Raw genomic sequence first — 18,455 nt, 5'->3', positions numbered from 1 at the left:
GCAGTGTGACCATTTGACCCATGCACCCAAACTCCCTCCCAGAGCTTTCAACCCTCACTCGGGCTCCCCAGCTCCCTGCCCCAGCCCGGTGAAAGTGAGTGAGGGTGGGGAAGAGTGAGCGACAGAGCGGGGGGAATGGAGTGAGTGTCGTTGGGCCCCGGGGAAAGGATGGGGCCTCAGGGAAAGGGTGGGGTAGATCCTGGGTTGATCTTAAATTCAAAAAGTGATCTTGTGCATAAAAAGGTGGGTGACCACTGCTTTACTGAAATCCACGTTGATCAGATCTACTGCATTTCTTTTGTCTAGAAAATCAGTTCTCTTCTCAAAGAAAGAGATCAGGTTGGTCTGACACAATCTACCTTTTGTAAAACTGTGTTATATTTTATCCCAATTACCATTTACCTCTATGTCCTTAACTATTCTCTTTCAAAATTTGTTCTAAAACCTTGCATACAAGTGAGGTCAAACTAAAGGGCCGGTAATTATCCAGATCACTTTTTCCCCCTTTCTTAAATATAGGGTACTATATTAGCAATTCTCCAGTCATAGGGTACAACCCCCGAGTTTACAGATTCATTAAAAATCCTTGCTATTTGGTTTGCAATTTCATGTGCCAGTTCCTTTAATATTCTTGGATGGAGATTATCCGGGCCCCTGAGTTTAACTCTTTGAGTTTGGCTTCCACGTTGGGTATGGTAATTTCTATTTCCATATCATCGTTCCCATTAGCCTCCCTGACACTGCTCCCAAGCTCTTCATTACCCTTATTAATAACGAAGACAAAATATACATTTAGGTGTTGAGCCATGCCTAGATTATTTTTAACCTCCACCACCATCCTTATTGGTTTAGCTGTCCCACTTCTTTCCTTGTTTTACTTTTATTTATGTAGCTAAAGAACTGTTTACTAATTGACTTTAGTGTACTTTGTAAGGTCATAGAATCATAGAATCATAGAATATCAGGGTTGGAAGGGACCCCAGAAGGTCATCTAGTCCAACCCCCTGCTCGAAGCAGGACCAATTCCCAGTTAAATCATCCCAGCCAGGGCTTTGTCAAGCCTGACCTTAAAAACCTCTAAGGAAGGAGATTCTACCACCTCCCTAGGTCCAACTGTGCTTGGCTTTTGCCAGTTCTTACTTTTTCCTTAAACATTTTGACCTCCAAGAGGTAGCTTTTCTTGCTAATCTATCCCATCTTCAATTCCTTGTAGGCTTTCTCCTTTCTCTGTCTCCTTTCCTTTCTCTTAATCACCTGTTTGAAATGTTTGCTCATCCAGTTTGATATGCATTCCTTCCCAATGATTTTTTTTCTCTTTGCTTGGGATGCAGGCTTTAGACAGTTTCTGCAACTTTGACTTAAAGTAATTTCAAACCTCCTCCACATTCAGATCCTTGAGTTCATCAGTCCACTTCCCTGACTACTTCCCTTAATTTTTTAAAGTTTGGCCTTTTGAAATCAAGAACCCTAGTTGCAGACTGGTTTTGTTAATTTTTTTATTTAGTTTAAATTAAATAAATTCATGATCACTCAAAAGTTGTCCTCCACAACCAGTTCTTCTCTGAGGTCCAATACTAAATCTAAAGTGGCATCACCTCTTGTCAGTTTGGTGATTACTTAGTGAAGAAATGTCAGCTAACACATCCAGGAATATCTTAGTCCTACCAATGTTAGTAGCATATATATGTCCAGGAAATTAAAGTATCCCATAATCACACAATTCCCATAAAGAAAAGGAGTACTTGTGGCACCTTAGAGACTAACAAATTTATTAGTCTCTAAGGTGCCACAAGTACTCCTTTTCTTTTTGCGAATACAGACTAACACAGCTGCTACTCTGAAACAATTCCCATAGTATTCATTTAATTCAAAACTTTAACGAGGTCTCTATCCATATCCAAATTGAATCCTGGGGGGTCTGTTACAGTCACCAAGTACTATCCTAGTGGAGCCTCTGTTACCTTTCTTCCCCAAAGTGATTCTGACCCCAACAGATTCCGTTTTATCCATTCCATCACTTCTAACTTCTTTACATTATCATTAATATACAGTGCTACTCCACCACCTTTATCTTTAATACCACATACTCTTCAATACCTGTGTTTCAGTCATGGCTACTATTCTCCCATGTTTCTGTTATCCTTATAATATCTGGTTTCACTTCCTGCACCAGTAGCTCTAGTTCCTCTATTTTGTTACCCAGGCTCCTTGCACTGGTGTTCAGACATCTTAGTTGTTTCTGCTTGGCTTTCCCCAGATTCCTCACTCAATTGGGTGCAGCCATTTTATTGTCAGTATCGCATACCTGACTGTTACTGTCTGTGGCAATTGCATCTTTGTTCCTAGATATATGAGTTTACATTTGGCCACATTGAAATGCATGTTTGTGTCCAGTTTACCAAGCAATCCAGATTGCTCTATATCAGTGTCCTGTCCTCTACATTATGTACTGCTCATTCAAACTTTGTGTCATCTGCAAACTTTATCAATGATGATCTTATGTTTTTTTCCTAGTAATAGATAAAAATGTTAAACACTGTAGAGCCCAAAACTGATCCCTGCAGGACCCCCCTTGATACACACCCTCTCAATGATGATTCTCTCGTTATAATTACATGTTGAGACTTATCTGTTAGCCAGTTTTTAATCCATGACCATTTTATGGTTTTGTGCTCTCGCTGTAGGTTTGCTGTGGGGACTTAATCTCACGTGCAAGTCATTGACTGTTCCTTTCAATGACACTAAGAGTCTATCCGTACCACAAAGGATGCCAATAAAAATGTTAGATCTCTGCATGCTGTAGTGACTCCTGCCTTCCTAAATGGTAGAAGGGTTCACCACCCCAAGGAAAGGGACAGGAATTTGGGACAATAGATGGGTAGTGTACAGGATTTGGATAGTATCCAATTAAATAGTTTGTGAGCCCTCTAGTGGTGCTCACTGTGTTCTCTGTGTTAGAAATCAGTCAGAGCAGCAGTGTGTGTATAGAGCTAGGGCAGCATGTTGTTTGTGTATTTAGCAAACACAATCATTTGGGACCCAACTCTGCCTGTGTGGTTTCTTGTGTAAAGAACAAAAGACATGCTGTTATGTCTAAGAGGGGAACCTCCCAGCACACACGTTTCTGTCTGTTTCTTTGAGAGCGTGTGGCACAAGCTGTCAGCATAGTCTGTGTGGTATGTAGATTGTAGTGGATTTTTTACCTTCAGTCCTTTTGGTCTGATGTCCATCTGTTTGCATTTGGAAAGGAAGATGTCTGTCTGTATCTGTACGAGTTTTTTCATGAAGTTGATAGATTTCCACTCCATACGGCTAAATTCAGTGTCTTGCATAATGACAGGTTTCAGAGTAGCAGCCGTGTTAGTCTGTATTCGAATACAGACTAACACGGCTGCTACTCAAACTTTTCTGTCTGTGTTCACCATCCTTCAGACATTGCAGGCAGGATAAGGATTAGCCTCCAGGAGCAATGATGGGAATTTTGGACAACTGAGGGAGTTGGTGTCTGACTCATAACTTCCTGTATCCCATCCCATTCTTCCCTTCCCTAGAAATGGACCTGGTGTAGGTGGTAGAAAGTCAGGGACATAAAGGAAGTGTCCAGAGAAAATTGTGGGGTCTTCATAAGTCATCACATTGCACAGAATCATGTTTTATAAACTTTCCAACTCCTCCCTTCCCCTCTCTTGCTGGTTCAACAAGCTCCATTCCAGTAGCATGATGAACTCTGCAGTCCCTTACTCCGAACAAGAGATGTGGCAAAAGCAACAATAGGCATCTTAGAAGGCAGCAATGGCAGTCTGCAACTAAAATACATCTGGGGGAGCTGGGCTGATCTATATTATCTATAATGGCCCCTAATGTTTATGAACCCCCCTTGAATTTGCCCTCCACACCCCCCAGCCGACCTAGCTGTCTCCAAAATCTGCTCTGTCTGGTGGATTATGATCCACATGAAATAATATTTTAGCACCATGAGATGCCACAGATGTTGAGCCCTAGTGTTTCTTGTGGCAATGGGTGAAGCTGATCATTCCCCAAACGTTGCTAGCAAACCATTTCTTCTTTCCATACTAGCACAGCTATGCTTCAGGTCACTGAAAACCTCCTCTGCCTCCCTTATAGTTCCCTTTGATTCTATCTCACATACAAAATAGGTCAAATTCACATGCGGCCAGACTGGAAAAGAGTCTGTTAAAGGCAGGTAACAGAGGTGATATGCGTGTCAGCAGGAGAAGGCTGCGGTGCCCAGACAACTCATCTTCCCCTTGAACTTCTTGTCTCTTAAACTCAGACCTGGTAATCTGGGGATCTTAATATTCTTTCTGTCAGACATGATACTGGGGTTTCCACTGCAAGTGCATCTCTTTTTGGGTCCTTTAAAACATTGCATCTGGGATTACACCTTGTCAATACTAATGAGAAAGATTTCCTCCCAGAGCCCAGCTCAGGATCACACTCCGAGCTGTATTGCATAATATTTGTTTTTCTTTTCTGAGACTTTGAGGAGGTAAGAATCCTTCCTGCCCTGCTGAAAATCCAGAGTCTGCTCAATTGCATAGGTGGGCCCCTGTTCAGCAAGCCAATGGAGTGACTCCAAATGTACAGAGGTGTAACTGAGAGCAGAATTTTGCCCACTGTATCTGGCAGGGACATTTTACTCTTTCACATACATCCAAAGTTCAGCACAATCCCAAGCAGTGCTCGGTGTTTTTCACATGCTTAGAAACTTTAGCTTTTGCCCTTCCTCCACACAAGTGAAATAGGAGAGGAGCCCAGGACCTACCCACAGTGGGAAAAAACACCTACCATGTTCACAGTTATTTCACTGCAGGCAGAAACACAGTCATAATTGCAGAAGATCCAGTGACCAACAGGACAATAGGCAGGCTACTCACCCTGACTTAGTCCTTGCATCCAGAGGAATTAAAGCCCTTGAAGATGAGGTCTCATTGTTCAAGCTGTTTCTTAAGGGAGGCAGTTGCTTTCTTTATATCACAAGATTCGCTGAGGTTCAGTAAGAGAGAGAGAGAGAGAGAGAGAGAGGAAGGCAGAAGGGGAGGGACTGAGAGAAGGGCCCAGAGGCCGTATAGAATGACAATGGAAGGAAATGCTTTATCAAACCTAGAAAGCCTGGCCAACCGGGCCCTGGGAATGCAGAAAAAAAAAAGGCTTGAAGAAGAAAAGTTAGCTAAGCTGTTCTGGGTGCCTCTCTTGGCCACACATAGCCCCACTCCCCACCAACCCCTCATAACACATGCACAATGCAAGATGATGGAAACTGTCAGATGCAAAGCTCTTTTTTGATTAAGCAAAGGGACGTTTTGACATTTAAAAAACAAAAAGGAATTGGAATCCAAAGTGCTCCCCTCCTCCCCCGACTCCAGCCTTCCAAGTTTCTATGAGTCAAATGTTAGCAATGTGTTACCGAAATGTTACTAATCTGGTATGCAGCATCTGAGAGGGTTAAGCTAATAAAATTTGTGTTTGTGGGCTGGGGGAAAGTTGTCATCAGAGAGTGTTTTCTCTCTTTCTCTCTCTCTTTTTTTTTTGAGGGGGGAGGGAAGAGTCCAATATCTTCTTTGGGTAGGGTTAACTAACATGTAAAGCTGACATTATATTGATTTGGTGTTAACCCACCATTCTCTGCATGAAACACAAGGGGAGGTCACATAATTTTTATTAGTATTAAGAAAGAGAGGAAGGGTTATTATCCTTATATTACAGATGGGGGAAACTGAGGCCCAGAGAGATCAAGTGACTTGCCCAAGATGATACAGGAAAGCCAGAGCTCAGCCAGGTTTGAACCTAGAGCTTGTGAGACCCAGGCCTTTACAGTGCTGAGAAGTTGGATAAGAGTCTACAGTGTGCCCTTCTTGCCAAGAAGGTTAACAGTATATTGTGCTGCATTAGTAGGAGCGTTGCCAGCAGATCGAGGAAAGTGATTATTCCCCTCCATTTAGCACTGGTGAGGTCACATCTGGAGTATTGCGTCCAGTTTTGGGGCCCCCACTACAGAAAGGATGTGGACAAATTGGAGAGAGTCTAGCGGAGGGCAACGAAAATGATTAGGGGGCTGGGGCACATGACTTATGAGTAGAGGCTGAGGGAACTGGGCTTATTTAATCTGCAAAAGAGAAGAATGAGGGGGGATTTGATAGCAGCCTTCCACTACCTGAAGGGGGGTTCCAAAGAGGACGGAGCTCAGCTGTTCTCAGTGGTGGCAGATGGCAGAACAAGGAGCAATGGTCTCAAGTTGCAGTGGGGGAGGTCTAGGTTGGATATTAGGAAACACTATTGTGACAGGTTGGGTCACAGAAACCCCCTTGAGACTGCCACCTGATGTGCTAAGACTACCTCTGAGCCCGTCTTCCCTGGCAGCTTGGGACTTCAGTACCTTGTCTGGGTGTGCCAGACACGCCAGCCTGCTGCAAACACAGACCCAGGTCTGAACCACATCCCTCAAAAGCTGCAAGCTAACTGAAAACAGCTTAAGAAGTGCTCCTGTCTCCAACACCCAGTTCTCAATGGGATCCAAACCCCAAATAAATCTGTTTTACTCTGTATAAAATTTAGACAGGGTAAACTCATAAGTTGTTCACCCTCTATAACACTGATAGAGAGATACGCACAGCTGTTTGCTCCCCCGGGTATTAATACTTGCTCTGGGTTAATTAATAAGTAAAAAGTGATTTTATTAAATATAAAAAGTAGGATTTAAGTGGTTCCAAGTAATAACAGACAGAACAAAGTAAATTACCAAGCAAAATAAAACAAAAACATGCAAGTCTAAGCCTAATACAGTAGAAAATTAAATGCAGGTAAATCTCACCTTCAGAGGTGTTCCAATAAGCTTCTTTGACAGACTAGACTCCTTCCTAGTCTCCATCTCCATCCTTAGAGGTTTTTAAGGCCCGGCTTGACAAAGCCCTGGCTGGGATGATTTAGTTGGGGTTGGTCCTGCTTTGAGCAGGGGGTTGGACTAGATGACTTCCTGAGGTCCCTGCCAACCCTGATATTCTATGATTTACAAGATTCATAGACTGTAAAGCCAGAAAGGGCGATTGTGATCATCTAGTCTGACTTCCTGTATAACACAGGCCAGAAATTCTCGCCCATTTACCCCTGTAGTGAGCCTGACAAATTGTGGTTGCTAAAGAATATCTAACAGAAAGGCATCCAGTCTGGCTATAAAGACATCAGGAGATGGAGTATCCACAGCTTTCCTTAGTAGGTAGTTCCAGTGGTTAACCACTCCCACTGTTAAAAAAATTGTGCCTTACTTCTCATTTGAATTTGCCTGTGTTTAACTTGCAGACTGACTCCAATAAAGTAAAGAGCTTTATAATATCCAGTATTTTCTACTCATGAAGGTTCTTACCCATTGTCATCAAGTTACCCGTTGATCTTTTTAATAAGCTAAACAGATTGAGCTCCTTAAGTCTCCCACTACAAGGCCTTATTTCCAGCCCTCAAATTATTGTTTTGACTCTTCTCTGCACCCCTTCGAATTTTTCAACAGCCTTCAAAAATGTGGACAACAGAACTGGATGCAGTATTCTAGTACTGATTTCACCAATGCCCTATACAGAAGTAAACTCACAACACCAGCCCTCCTCTCAGCTCCCATCTCTTTTCAGGAGTAGAATAACAAATAATAATATGCCACACTCCGGCATGCCTGCAGCATCACTAAACTAGGAGGAGTGGTAGATACGGTGGCAGGTAGGGATAGGATACAGAGGGACCTAGACAAATTGGAGGGTTGGGCCAAAAGAAATCTGATGAGGTTCAACAAGGATAAGTGCAGGGTCCTGCACTTAGGACGGAAGAATCCAATGCACAGCTACAGACTAGGGACCGAATGGCTAGGCAGCAGTTCTGCGGAAAAGGACCTAGGGGTGACAGTGGACGAGAAGCTGGATATGAGTCAACAGTGTGCCCTTGTTGCCAAGAAGGCCAATGGCATTTTGGGATCTATAAGTAGGGGCATAGCCAGCAGATCGAGGGATGTGATCGTTCCCCTCTATTCGACATTGGTGAGGCCTCATCTGGAGTACTGTGTCCAGTTTTGGGCCCCACACTACAAGAAGGATGTGGATAAATTGGAGAGAGTCCAGCGAAGGGCAACAAAAATGATTAGGGGTCTGGAACACATGACTTATGAGGAGAGGCTGAAGGAACTGGGATTGTTTAGTCTGCAGAAGAGAAGAATGAGGGGGGATTTAATAGCTGCTTTCAACTACCTGAGAGGTGGTTCCAAAGAGGATGGTTCTAGACTATTCTCAGTTGTAGAAGATGACAGGACAAGGAGTAATGGTCTCAAGTTGCAGTGGGGGAGGTTTAGGTTGGATATTAGGAAAAACTTTTTCACTAAGAGGGTGGTGAAACACTGGAATGCGTTACCTAGGGAGGTGGTAGAATCTCCTTCCTTAGAGGTTTTTAAGGTCAGGCTTGACAAAGCCCTGGCTGATATGATTTAATTGGGGATTGGTCCTGCTTGGAGCAGGGGGTTGGACTAGATGACCTCCTGAGGTCCCTTCCAACCCTGATATTCTATGATTCTATGATCACTATGTCTAAACTCTGTGGCACTCAGAGTCCTGTGGCCTCATGTCAGACACCTAAACATTTATGCTGTCTGAACAACAGAATATCTATTCCCTGGGAAAGTCTGAGAGTTTGAAATTTGGGTTTGCCCCAAAGCAAGACAAAAAGTTGAAATCTTGGAATTTTTCACAAAAAAAGTATTCTGAAATATGTCATTTCAACCATATTTTGTTTCAGCTTTATTGTTTAGCATAATATAATAATGTTTTGACTGATTATATAATATTATAAACAATAAAGTCAAAACTAAATATTTTTTATCTTAATGAAACATTTTAATAATTTCTCTATGAACATTTTGATGACATTGATATGTTCCTGTGAAACATTTCAATTTAGTCAAATCAGCATTTTCTGATGGAAATTATTACATCAGAACATTTTAACCAGTTTATTTACATCCATTCATGCATCAAAAATATATGCTTACATGCAAACAGCCTTCCCAGAGACATGTAGAGAACTTGCTTGTTGGTTAAGTTTGGCAGCAATGAAAATAAATAGCCCTGACACCTTCCCAGAGTTTCTAATAACAAATAGACATTGATTTAAATGTGAATTAGGAACTTAGGTGCTTTTGAGAATCCCACTAGGGAACTAACTGCTTCTTTAGGCACCTAAATACCTTTAAAAATCTGGCCCTAAGTGCCTAAATCAGTTTTGACACTTGGCCTTAGGCTACTAAATTAGTTAGGAGCTTTTGAAATGTTAAAAATTCTCTTGAATCTCATTCAGTTTGCTGAACTGCCTTTCAGAAGGAATGTGTTAAATTATATATTAGAGAGACGAGGTGGCTAAGGTAATATCTTTTCTTGGAGCAACTTCTGTTGGTGAGAAAGACCAAGCTTTTGAGCTTACACAGAGCTCTACCTTGTCTCTCTCACCAACCGAAGCTGGTCCAATTAAAGATGTTACCTCATCCACCTTGTCTCTCTGACATCCTGGGACCGACAGCTCTACAGCAACACTGCATACAACCTATATATTAGGCAGAGCTGGAAGAGGAAACAGTTTTCCCATCTCATAAAACAATTTGGGATTTCAAACAAAATTATCCAAATTTGGGGGGGGGGGGGGGAGGGATCAAAACATTGAACATTTTCAAGAACTCCCCCACCACCACCAATTTTTTTATTATTTTTTTTACTCAGGTCAATTGATGTCAATCTTTTTAAAATTCTTTTATGTTTTTTAAACTATAATTACCTTATTCCTATCATTATCTTATTGTTATATCAACAATCAGACAATTACATTTAATAAAATGAAACATTTCAACAATCTCAAAACTTTTTTTTCAAAAATGTTTCAAGTTGCAATACTAATGGACTCTGAACCTTTCCTGCACAAAGGTTTAGTTCTGATGAACTGGCATTTTCCAGGGAAAAAACACTCTACCAAAAAATTCCCAGCCAGGTCAGAATTAACCTATGCCATGTCTAGTTATTAGCCCTCACTCTGCTCCCAAAGCAGGAATCCTGTTACTCAGCATCCCACTGCTGTCTCACAAAGAATGTAACCTGCTGGTAACATATATGTTGTTGTTCCTCTTCAGCCTGGTGCACACACAGACAAGTTGAACATGCACTGACCCACAGTTACTGCTCATGCGGAAGAGCTCTGACCTGTGGTTATGACCCACGTGGGGGAAAAATATTATATTATGTGATTAAAGATGGTGTCCTAATTCAGGTGCCCAAGGGGGCTGCACTGAGGTTCTACAGATCTTTTAAATTTAGGGTTTCCTAACTGTTGGGTGTTTGACCTTCTGTCCTTAATAGTCTTTTAATATAGCTTTTTAAAATAATTGTTTCCTTGTTATCTTGTTCTCCCTCCATCTGTCTGTTGTCTCTCTTCTTTTATTTAGATTATTAGCTTTTCAGGGCAAGAGCTGTCTCATTGTTGTGTTTGTAGTGTGCCCTGAACAATGAGGCCCTAAACATGGGCTAAGGCCCTACATGCTACTGGAATACAAAAGTAAATAAAAAATAAATAAATAATACCAATAATATATCTCTAGGACCTCCTCTAAGGGAGGACCCTGAGATAACTGTAATTGTTAAAATGAGTTTATATTGCAAAATGTCACATTTAGAAGTAAATTTGGGTGTTGTGTTAATATCTATTGTTTTATTTTTATTGTTCGCAATTTGGTAATGAAAATTGCTCTTTTAACTTAATTGCAGAGTGTATCTGAAGGAATCTGACCTCAATGTGTTGGTGATATTGCCTGTGTGTCCAGAGGATGGGAGACCCTGCCTGTGTCAGCACCTAAAAGATCAGAAATTGATATAAGAAGTTGATCTTTCCAGAAAGCCGGGTGGAACGTGAGCACATATGGGGAGCACATGCCTCACGTGTTAATGAACCTTTCTGCTGCAGGTCACTAGTTTGAATCCATCCCAGCTCAGAGGGGACTGAAAGTTACTCCCATCAAATGGAAGTTTAGTGGCACTTGTATGAGCTGAGTTTGGTGGGTCTCAGTTCCAGCTCACTTGTAACAAACCCAGCAACAGCCTTTGCACTAAATAGCATGGCCCCTAGAGGAAGTCCCCTGTCACAGATCAGGCGGGCAGGGCCGTGTATGTGTGAAACTTGCCCTGCTGTTGCTCTGTAAATAAACAGATGGCTTCCTTTTCCAGGATTTTCAAGCTGATGCCTTTCGTCCCCAGAGAGGCTGTCTGTGGCTATGGGGCTGGTCTCCTTAGCATCTCCAATTCAGGCAGAGTTCACTGGGTGATGTACACTGAGTGCATGCGTGCTGTCTGGAGTTCTCTGCTTAGTGTTTCTTTCTGGTGCCCTTTTATTAAATCTTTGACCTTGCTCCCATCCTGCCTTTCTTAAGCAGTTTCCCCACAGTTAGATTATCCTAGTTCCTTCCTCCCCCGCTTCTCTGGGGATAGGCCACAGTCACCTGTTGGAGGTTTCTTCAGCGGTGTTCTTCTGATGGACAAAGGGGCCTGTCACGGACTCACAGGTCGTGCCCACTCTTGGCCCCGTGTGGTCCCTGGGAGGAACCCCCTTCAGTGAGACAGCCCTTCTCGGGGGTCCACTCTCTCTCGGGGGTTAAGCCCCTCCACTTCCTGGAACCACACTTCTCTGAGCCTTCGCATACCTGTTTCTCATCCTCTGTAACAACAAACTCCCTCTCCCATCACCTCGTTAAACCGGTAACACCCAGGGAAACTGAGTCCCACTCCCTCTGCATGCAAACCATTGGAAAAACAAGGGAAAAACAAGAAAATCCCCCACTTTGTCACATCTCTCACCACTTCGAGTCTGAACTGAGCGGGGTCACTTAGCTAGTGACCTGGGGAAGTTCAGGGCCCCCGCCCCATGTTAAAGCATCGGCTGTAACATTGGCATTCCCCATCACATGGACCACCTCCATGTCATAACCTTGGAGGAGAAGGCTCCATCTCAGCAGCTTGGCATTAGCCTCTTTCAGTTGGTGCAGCCACATCAGGGCTGAATGGTCAATGTTGACAGTGAAGCATGGCTCAAATTGATATGGCCGCAGTTTTTTAAGGGCCCACGCCATGGCCAGGCATTCCTTCTCTATGGCCACATGGTGCTGCTCCCGGGGCAGCAGCTTCTTGCTCAGGTACACAGTGGGGTGTCTCTCCCGCTTAATATCAGTTTGCATCAGCACCGCACCCAGCCCTGTGTCTGAGGCGTTGGTGAACACCAGGAAGGGTTTGTTAAAATCCGGGTTTAGCAGCACTGGGCTTTGGATAAGTGCCTCCTTCAGTGCACAGATTGCCCTCTGGCACTGCTGGGTCCAGACCACCTTGTCCGGCTTTCCCTTCCTACAAAGCTCCATGGGGGAGCTGCCAGGGAGCTAAAGTGGGGCACAAACCTCCGGTAGTATCCTGCCATCCCAATGAAAGTCTGGACCTGCTTCTTACTCTGGGGAGCGGGCCAGTCCTTGATTGCCTCCACTTTGGCTGGCTCCAGCTTCAGGTGGCTGCTCCCCACCTTGTGACCCAGGTATGACACCTCTTCCATCCCCACCTTGCACTTTCCAGCTTTTATAGTCAGTCCTGCAGCCTGGAGGTGACCCAGCACCCTCTTCACCTGGGACACATGTTCTTCCCAGGTCTGGCTAAAGACACAGATATCGTCAATATACGCCTTTGGTGAGATCCATGGCAGTGAGGTACCTGGTGCCCCCTAACTTGTCTAGGATCTCATTGGTCCTAGGCATGGGGTACACAACAGACACGGTGATGGCATTGAGCTTCCAATAGTCCACACAGAACTGGATCGACCCCTCCTTTTTGGGGACCAGCATCACGGGCGAGGCCTGGGGGCTGGAGGATGGCTGAATCACCCCTAAAGCCAGCATGTCCCCGACCTCTCTTCAGGTCCTGAGCTGTTTTTCCAGTGACCCTGAATGGGGAACACCTGATGGGAAGAAAGGTAAGCAGCAGGATACGGACCCTGGACTTCAGGAAAGCAGACTTCGACTCCCTCAGGGAACGGATGGCCAGGATCCCCTGGGGGACTAACTTGAAGGGGAAAGGAGTCCAGGAGAGCTGGCTGTATTTCAAGGAATCCCTGTTCAGGTTACAGGGACAAACCATCCCGATGAGTCGAAAGAATAGTAAATATGGCAGGCGACCAGCTTGGCTTAATGGTGAAATCCTAGTGGAACTTAAACATAAAAAAGAAGCTTACAAGAAATGGAAGGTTGGACATATGACCAAGGAAGAGTATAAAAATATTGCTCGGGCATGTAGGAATGATATCAGGAGGGCCAAATCGCACCTGGAGCTGCAGCTAGCCAGAGATGTTAAGAGTAACAAGAAGGGTTTCTTCAGGTATGTTGGCAACAAGAAGAAAGCCAAGGAAAGTGTGGGCCCCTTACTGAATGAGGGAGGCAACCTAGTGACAGAGGATGTGGAAAAAGCTAATGTACTCAATGCTTTTTTTGCCTCTGTTTTCACTAACAAGGTCAGCTCCCAGACTGCTGCGCTGGGCATCACAAAATGGGGAAGAGATGGCCAGCCCTCTGTGGAGATAGAGGTGGTTAGGGACTATTTAGAAAAGCTGGACGTGCACAAGTCCATGGGGCCGGACAAGTTGCATCCGAGAGTGCTGAAGGAATTGGTGGCTGTGATTGCAGAGCCATTGGCCATTATCTTTGAAAACTCGTGGCGAACGGGGGAAGTCCCGGATGACTGGAAAAAGGCTAATGTAGTGCCAATCTTTAAAAAAGGGAAGAAGGAGGATCCTGGGAACTACAGGCCAGTCAGCCTCACCTCAGTCCCTGGAAAAATCATGGAGCAGGTCCTCAAAGAATCAATCCTGAAGCACTTGCATGAGAGGAAAGTGATCAGGAACAGCCAGCATGGATTCACCAAGGGAAGGTCATGCCTGACTAATCTAATTGCCTTTTATGATGAGATTACTGGTTCTGTGGATGAAGGGAAAGCAGTGGATGTATTGTTTCTTGACTTTAGCAAAGCTTTTGACACGGTCTCCCACAGTATTCTTGTCAGCAAGTTAAAGAAGTATGGGCTGGATGAATGCACTATAAGGTGGGTTGAAAGTTGGCTAGATTGTCGGGCTCAACGGGTAGTGATCAATGGCTCCATGTCTAGTTGGCAGTCGGTACCAAGTGGAGTGCCCCAAGGGTCGGTCCTGGGGCCGGTTTTGTTCAATATCTTCATAAATGATCTGGAGGATGGTGTGGATTGCACTCTCAGCAAATTTGCGGATGATACTAAACTGGGAGGAGTGGTAGATACGCTGGAGGTGAGGGATAGGATACAGAAGGACCTAGACAAATTGCAGGATTGGGCCAAAAGAAATCTGATGAGGTTCAATAAGGATAAGTGCAGGGTCCTGCACTTAGGACGGAAGAACTCAATGCACAGCTACAGACTAGGGACCGAATGGCTAGGCAGCAGTTCTGCGGAAAAGGACCTAGGGGTGACAGTGGACGAGAAGCTGGATATGAGTCAGCAGTGTGCCCTTGTTGCCAAGAAGGCCAATGGCATTTTGGGATGTATAAGTAGGGGCATAACGAGCAGATCGAGGGACGTGATCGTTCCCCTCTATTCGACATTGGTGAGGCCTCATCTGGAGTACTGTGTCCAGTTTTGGGCCCCACACTACAAGAAGGATGTGGATAAATTGGAGAGAGTCCAGCGAAGGGCAACAAAAATGATTAGGGGTCTAGAACACATGACTTATGAGGAGAGGCTGAGGGAGCTGGGATTGTTTAGCCTGCAGAAGAGAAGAAGGAGGGGGGATTTGATAGCTGCTTTCAACTACCTGAAAGGGGGTTCCAAAGAGGATGGCTCTAGACTGTTCTCAATGGTAGCAGATGACAGAACGAGGAGTAATGGTCTCAAGTTGCAGTGGGGGAGGTTTAGATTGGATATTAGGAAAAACTTTTTCACTAAGAGGGTGGTGAAACACTGGAATGCGTTACCTAGGGAGGTGGTAGAATCTCCTTCCTTAGAGGTTTTTAAGGTCAGGCTTGACAAAGCCCTGGCTGGGATGATTTAACTGGGAATTGGTCCTGCTTCGAGCAGGGGGTTGGACTAGATGACCTTCTGGGGTCCCTTCCAACCCTAATATTCTATGATTTCTATGATGGGAAGGTTGGCTTCCGTGTCTACCAGTGGACAGCCAGGTAAGTGAGCTTAGGCCGGTTGGAGAACAGCTGTGGGTATGAATGCAGCACCTCTCTGATCTCTGCCTGCTGGGCAGGGGTTAGTTGGTCTGAGAGGGGAATTGACTCCAGTGAGGGGTCATCCCCAGCCTCAGGGAGGAGTCCGACCAGGGGATCCTCTCCCTTCTCCTCCCACTGCCCACACACAGCCAACACCAACTTCTCCCTGTCCCAGTATGGCTTCATCATGTTGGCATGGTGCACCCGGTGGCTGTGTGCCCAGTTGGACAGTTCTTCTGATGGACAAAGGGGCCTGTCACGAACTCACAGGTTGTGCCCACTCTTGGACCCGTGTGGTCCCTGGGGGGAACCCCTTTCAGTGAGACAGCCCTTCTCAGGGGTCCACTCTCTCTCAGGGGTTAAGCCCCTCCACCTCCTGGAACCACATCTCTCTGAGCCTCAGCACACTTGTTTATTGCCGGGTGGGCCACCTCTGGATGTCCACTTGCTCTGGACCCCCGGGGTCTCCACTCCCAGGGGGAATAATGTAACCCTGTTCTCTAGACTGGAGTGACTCTCAGCCAGCGTAAAACAGGAGGGTTTATTGAGCGTCTGAACACAGCATCGGGAACTCTCAGGGCCCTCAGGCTTGGCCCCCCTCAGCACAGCACATCTAAGTCTCCCCTACATCGAGGTGCACTCTGCCTGCTCCCTCTCTCTGCTTCCCAGCTGGGCATCTGATATCACCAATCCCAAGCCCCGCCCCTGTCCACTGTCTTCTGTCCAGGGGAACAGGGTCACCTGGGCCTTCTCTCCTCTCTTCTGTGCTTTGGCCCCCGCTGGCTGGAACCACCTGGTCAGGTCACCGGGGTCCTCTCTCCACAGCCCATTGTCCTCCCACTGGCTGTGACTCCCGAGCTGGGCCTCCGGGTCGCCAGGTCACCAGTCGATGGGGTATCCATTCTCCAGGCCATTGGCTGGGGTCCCAAGTTCCATCGCTGGTCCTCTGAAACAACAAACTCCCACTCCCATCACCTCATTAAACCAGTAATACCCAGGGAAACACTCCCTCTGCATGCAAACCATTGGAAAAACAAGGAAAAAACAAGAAAATCCCGCACTTTGTCACAGTACCTGTATCATGGTCAGTGGAAATGGAGTCTGAAGGCCCATGTTCCCTTGAGGGGCTGTTATTCAGGGGACACCAGGGGAATAGGGAACAGGTGGAGTTAGGTTAGAAGAGACTCAGCCACATGGACAGAGCAGGGCACAGGTTTAATAAAGTTCCACTTGTTCAGATTAACCTGCATTCAGCTTAACTCATGACTAATGAAACATGGTAGCAGGGGCTGAGCTGTGAGTTCTCTGCCATGCACCAACTGGCAGCATGAGCCATGGAACTGGATTTGAAGCCCCCCACAGCCCTGGATCTTATAGACACAAACCTAGCCCAGCAATGGAGTGGGTGATAGGAAGAGTTTGAGCTGTACACAGACCTGGCCATGTGGGAGGATGGCAACAGCAGGAAAGTAAAACTGTTATTTTACAACAAGGCAGAGAGCTCTACACCACTCTGAAGCTCACCACTGCCTTAGCCTCACAGCAGGCCTAAGAGACTTGGGGACCTATTACTCCCCAAAGCAGAATGAAACTGTGGAGTGAAACAGGTTTTTCACTAGAGACCAATCCACAGGGGAGGGGATAGACCCCTATGTTATTACCTTACACACACTGGCTGTTACATTCAATTTTGGACAGATTTGATAGACTCCCTGATTAGGGACAGGATAGTCTGTGTCACCAGGGATGACCACCTGTGGGAGCAGCTACTCCGGGAAGGTGATGTGACATTACAGATGCTTAGACATTGGCGTGCAGCAAAAGCCTTAAGAGAAAGGATGAAAGCCTTAAGAGGCTCAGCACCCTGAGAAGTACATGCAGTGAGACAACAGCAAAGGAGAATAGGTGGCCAGGTGCTATACCGATAGTGAGTTGCATTTACTGTGGAAGACAGCATGATGGGGTAAAGGGTGGGAGTAGTGTCCCACAGTAGGACAGCATTGAAAGGAATGTGGCAAGTTAAACCATTTGAACAGTGTATGCAAGACCAGAGGAAGGTCTCAGAAAGATTCAGTTAGACTTGTACAAGAGGGGGATGGCACATTACACTTCATGACTCTCTCCTTGAGTATGAGAACATATCAGGTTCAGACTGTTGGGAAAGGAACGTAACAAGAAACAATACTTTTAAAAGACACCATAATAGAGTCTCAACTTAAATGTATATCCCGAATTAAAAAACATAATAAGAAAACCAAAAAAGAGCAACCGTAAACAACAAAGTAAAGGAAGCAGTGAGAGGCAAAAACGAATCCTTTAAAAAGTGGAGGTTAAATCCTAGTGAGGAAAATAGAAAGGAGCATAAATGAAGTGTAAAAATACAATGAGGAAGGCCAAAAAAGAATTTGAGGAACAGTTACCCAAAGACTCAAAAAGTAATAGCAAATGTTTTTTAAGTACATCAGATGCAGGAAGCCTGCTAAACAACCAGTGGGGTCACTGGACGATTGAGGTATTAAAGGAGCACTCAAGGACGATAAGGCCATTGCGGAGAAACTAAATGAATTCTTTGCATTGGTCTTCACGGCTGAGGATGTGAGAGAGATTCCCGAACCTGAGCCATTCTTTTTAGGTGACAGATCTGAGGAACTCCCCAGATTGAGGTATCATTAGAGGAAGTTTTGGAACAACTTGATAAATTAAACAGCAATAAGTCACCAGGACCAGATCGTATTTACCCAAGAGTTCTGAAGGAACTCAAATGTGAAAGTGCAGAACTACTAACTGTCATCTGTAACCTATCATTTAAATCAGCTTCTGTACCAGATGACTGGAGGATCGCTAACGTGATGCCAATTTTTAAAAAGGGCTCCAGAGGTGATCCCAGCAATTACAGGCCTGTAAGCCTGACTTCTTTACAGGGCAAACTGGTTGAAACTATAATAAAGAACAATATTGGCAGACATATAGATTAACATAATTTGTTGAGGAAGAGTCAACTTGGTTTTAGTAAAGGGAAATCATGCCTCACCAATCTACTAGAATTCTTTGAGGGGATCAACAATCATATGGACCAAGGGGATCCAGTGGATACAGTGTACTTAGATTTTCAGAAAGCCTTTGACAAGATCCCTCACCAAAGGCTCTTACGCCAAGTAAG

At 45.0% G+C, this 18,455-nt stretch overlaps 1 protein-coding gene across 4 annotated transcripts in view; it reads right to left on the bottom strand.

The window, feature by feature from the left end:
• Window positions 1-5,116, bottom strand: part of HDAC7 (histone deacetylase 7) — a 243,150-nt gene extending 238,034 nt beyond the window's left edge. For 2 of the 4 annotated variants that reach the window (XM_048834436.2, XM_075121820.1), the window contains exon 1: window positions 4,899-5,110. In XM_048834436.2, the coding sequence (XP_048690393.1) occupies window positions 4,899-4,917 (19 nt within the window). In that variant the 5' untranslated portion in view covers window positions 4,918-5,110. Of the gene's footprint in view, window positions 1-4,898 lie in introns of all 4 variants that reach the window. The other 2 variants (XM_075121816.1, XM_075121815.1) reach the window with 2 other exon arrangements.
• Window positions 5,117-18,455: the final 13,339 nt, after the last annotated feature.

Source organism: Caretta caretta, chromosome 20 (genome assembly GCF_965140235.1).
Source record: "Caretta caretta isolate rCarCar2 chromosome 20, rCarCar1.hap1, whole genome shotgun sequence".
Taxonomy (NCBI): Eukaryota; Metazoa; Chordata; order Testudines; family Cheloniidae; genus Caretta; species Caretta caretta.
Note: the sequence above shows the minus strand (reverse complement) of the source record. Positions and strands in the feature narration are given on the sequence as shown.